A 4,694-nucleotide genomic window follows, 5' to 3' on the forward strand; every position below is an offset into this window, starting at 1 on the left:
CATATCTCGATAACGGGTGATGCAAGAGACGTGTATTTATAGTGTTTCGAAAACATCTGAATGTCAGCTACAAGAATATAATAAAAAATGGAGGTATCCATTTAAAAATTGTAATGTCACCTGTAGTTTCAATGTCAGCATCAAGATCAAATAGATAAAAGCATATCTCTCTCAATACCATACAAATTTTGTCTGAAACATTTTTTCGTATTACTCATATTTTTTTCAGATATTATAGTGTTTCCAGTTAAACGAAACATATATATATATATATATGTATATGTATGTGTATGTGATATATAACTGAATCTATTTGATTCATTATTTGCTGCTTATTTTTGTCGTTGACGATTATGCCTAACCAACTCTGTTTTGATACGAATATGTAGAAATAATATAGATAGAAAACCACATCATATCATCAAGCAACGAGTACAGGGTAAATGATTAATTTTACAAATGTTTAATTTTTTTTAAATAATTTGAAAGATATTTTTTAATTTTTTTTTTCATAGCTAGATAAATAATCGAACAATTCCTATGATAAATTATTTTATTTATTTTTTTTATTTTTATTTATTTTTCAATTGCTTTTTCTTAATCAATGTAAATTGCACATGTATGGAAATGAAAACAGAATATAAAAATGACTTTTAACTTTTAATATTCATTGTAATATTCGATTTAAAAATAGATACTCAGTTTTTTATGAAAAATCAATATATCTATTTAGAATATTTTAAAATAGAATAATAGTGATTCATGATGTTGTAATTAATTCTGGAAAAATTTATAAATTTAAAAATTTCCAAAAAAGTTGATTAAAAATTGATTACTTTTATTAATTGTATTATTCCATTTTATTATTTATTAATTAATTATATTACTTTTTCAAATGTGATTTGATTATGATTATCATCAAGAATTAAATATTTTTGTGTTTTAGAAATATCAAATCAAAATCAAAATAATACTTTGACTTATGATAATTCTACGTTTATAAACTAATATATTTATAAACGTAATAGAAATTATTACATAACAATTTTATATATTTATAACATATAACAATTTAAATATTTATTAAATAAAATTGTTTCATTCTATAATGAATAATAAAAAAATTATTGATATAAATTGGAAGCTGGAAAAAATGATACAATCTGATCATAGGTCAATTATAATATAATTTCAGTTTTCAAAATATCTACATATTTGAAATAAATGATTATTGCATCTATTTTTTTTTTTAATAGACAATCAAAGCAATAATATTTCTTTCCAGTTATTATGTTACTTTTAACCTTGACCATTGATATTACGATTAATCATGTTTTTCAATTTAAATCACTTTTATAAAAGGTCAGATTAGAAAAAAGAAAAAACATATTTATACAAAGAATATTATATTGAAATTATGTATAAAATTTCAAACTTTAAGCAAGAATTATTTTACAATATTGAATGATTAAAAATAATTCATTGAATGATCAAAATAATTAAATGATGATAATGAAATTTATTCAAAAAGTTAAAATAAAAATAGTGTTTTCGCGATTTTATATAATGCAAAAAATTAAAAGATTATGATTTTCAATCATATATTTAGAATTATGGTTATGATATTTCCTGTATTATTGAAAACATAGTTTCAACCTCGTGCTCTTCCCTATCATATTGACACTTATATATAAAATTTATATATATATATTTTCGAATGAATTAAATAGCTAATATTATAAAAAAATACGAATAGTTCCTATATAACTGAAATTAAGCTCAATTCTGTATTGTAATTTCGATGATCTCACCTATGATTTTCTATATCTGAGAATAAGCATATTTCATTGTCGTACAAACATAATATGGATAAATGAAATTTTATTATAGATCGAAATACCTATTTTATACGTCTTCCAAATGTAAACTTTTCTCCTAAATTAATAATCTCAATATTTCAATGATGCGTCGAAGTATCATCGACGAACAGAAAAAGAGAATTCGAGAAGATATGTTATGATGTTAAAACGACATATCATCTGCCGGTCCAGCAAATTGAGAAAAAGAATTGAAGAAAATAGTATGGAAATAACTTTATGTTTAGTTTTGTATAATCGCAAGGTCGTAACATGCTGCGTCAGGAGCGCAAAACTGCCGATATTTTGCACTATCATTCTTTCCACGTTTCCGATTCTAATTTTTCGAGGCAAAAGGTAAATTTACAGAAACGTTCAAATCCTAACGCGAAGAAAATATTTAAAAGTCTGAAACGATTGATAAATGACTTGCAATATACAAAATGGACAAAATTGTAAGTTATAATTATTTCGATCGATAAACAATGATTAAAAATAATACATTGTAAATATTTTTTATTTTTATATTTATTTAATATATCTGTTATTCATAATTTTAGATTATAATAAGATTTTTTTTATTATTTATTACAATATAAGAAAATAAACATTAAATATATAAAAATATTTAAGATTTTCATCGAATTTGAAGGAATATTATGTCTAATAATTTACTATTTATTTATTTTTTATTATAAAAATAATTCTATTATAATTTGCAAATGATAAAAGTTAAATAATAAATATAAATTTCTATTATTTATTGATCAAAATAATTATAAAAGAGTAGTGAGATTACAATTTTGTCCGATATTATACATATATAATATATATATAATACATATATAATGGTAATTCGCGCGTAATATTTTTTTAAGTGATGTAAGATTAAAATTAAATTTTCAAATGAAAGTGACAATTTGATGATTAATTATTCGTTCAATATTGAACGAGTGTAAAAGTTCTGTTCATTTCACGTAATAGAATTAATAATCGATGTAATATCTTTATCTTTTTTTTTCGCAGTGAGTCATATATGACTCTTTATCAGTGCCGTTTCTAGCGGAGGTGCAATAGGTACCCTTACATCTTGACAACCAGAATCAGAATCGTTTATTATATATATTTATTATATATCGTGTAAAATTTTGACTAATAAATATATCATCATTTATAGAAAATTTAGATTTGTCGAAAATCTTTATGAATTGATTATCAGAAAAAGCAAAAAGCATAAATTTGTGACAAATTCATTTTATTTTCATTAAATGAAAAATTCATTACTTTCATGAATAATAGTTGTCCTTGTTATGTATTAGTTTTATATTTGTTATATGAAATGTATTTTAAAAAGAAATATTTATTTTTTTTAAAGATCTTTGTTTTATTTTATGGAAATAAAAATTAAAGAATATTTATTTTGTATGATAATGGTTTAAAATTATGTATGTTTAGATATAAAATATTAATTTATATATTTAATTTTTAATTAAATAATATTAAACTAAAAACGGTGATTTTTATATCTAGGCAACCAATAATCCAGAAACGACACTGATATGCGAGGTCTAACTAATAAGTTATATTATCAACAAAAGAAATTTCAATGAAACTTTGTGAATATGTAGAATATAATGGTATACTTTATACATAGAATAATTTTTTTTTTAATCACATTTTGAGAAAGTAAAATTATTCTTATTAATTAAAATTTTATTATTCCTTTCGTTTTTTTGAATATAACATTGTAATATTACAGATACAACAAAATTATAAAATGTAAAAATTACTATATTATGTATTATTCTACATACATACAAAACTTTCATTAAAATTAAAATTTTCAGATTAAACAAATAAATTTCTACTTATAAAATAGTGTATATAGATTTTTCTGATTTTTCTGATGACTGTAACCATCTTATGTTAAATATATAAATATAAATTTTTTTTTAGATAAGGATACCGGATGAACATAATTTTTTTATTCTGAACTTCATAGCATAACGATAAAATGATGTTTTATAATGAAATCGAATTATAAAGTAAATATTAGAAGAAAAAATTAGAAAATTTAATCTTATTTCCTATTTAAAGTATAAATATATATATATAAATTATTAATGATACATTTGATGCAAGAGAGGGATGGAATGATTTCTTATTAATTTCAATCAACAAATTAATATATATCTTTTGTAAAGAATTATTAATCCTTAGAATCTATGAAATTTATAAATATTTTAATAATTACAGTCGTTTAAAAAGTTCTGTAATAACCTAATAAATAAAAATACATAAGATCAGGAGAATAAGAAGAAGATGTTCGATATGTCCCTCATTCAAAGTTTTTAATCGCTTAGGCTTGAATAATCATGAGATCATTTCAAGTAAATATATTTTCAATTGATAACATGAAATAAACAAAAAATCACCATTTTATATTATATTTTATATATATAATCATAGATAGTTACTATTTAAAATTAATTTTTATTTAAGGCTATCATAATTATTAAAAAATATTTATAGATAATGCAAAATGTTCTATTTTTATAATATTTGCTTTTAACGAAAAACTAGATAATAGAAATTTAATAATTAGAAAATGGAGAGAAAATTAATAGAAATGGATATTAAGCGCGAAAAACGAGTTTCATTGCCTACTATACTAAGGTGGCATCAAAATTTCGACAATAAGGACAAAACGCAACTTACGTTATGAAAAAATGTGTCCGCTGGTTTTGGTACGTTATTATCACCTGTAAACAAAGAAAATAATTGTCAGGATACAACGAACTCTTGTCCGTTCTTTTTTTTTTTTTTTCTTTCTCTTCC

The 4,694-nt window shown here is 21.2% G+C and overlaps 1 protein-coding gene across 4 annotated transcripts in view; it reads right to left on the minus strand.

Moving 5' to 3' along the window:
- LOC102672417 (protein bicaudal C homolog 1-B) overlaps positions 1 to 4,694 on the minus strand; it is a 38,998-nt gene that overhangs the window by 30,607 nt on the left and 3,697 nt on the right. For all 4 annotated transcript variants that reach the window (XM_031513480.1, XM_031513479.1, XM_006621958.2 and 1 more), the window contains exon 3: positions 4,575 to 4,618. In XM_031513480.1, the coding sequence (XP_031369340.1) occupies positions 4,575 to 4,618 (44 nt within the window). The remainder of the gene's footprint in view (positions 1 to 4,574; positions 4,619 to 4,694) is intronic.

The sequence above is a fragment of the Apis dorsata genome, unplaced genomic scaffold, assembly GCF_000469605.1.
Source record: "Apis dorsata unplaced genomic scaffold, Apis dorsata 1.3 scaffold_651, whole genome shotgun sequence".
NCBI classification, from domain to species: Eukaryota; Metazoa; Arthropoda; class Insecta; order Hymenoptera; family Apidae; genus Apis; species Apis dorsata.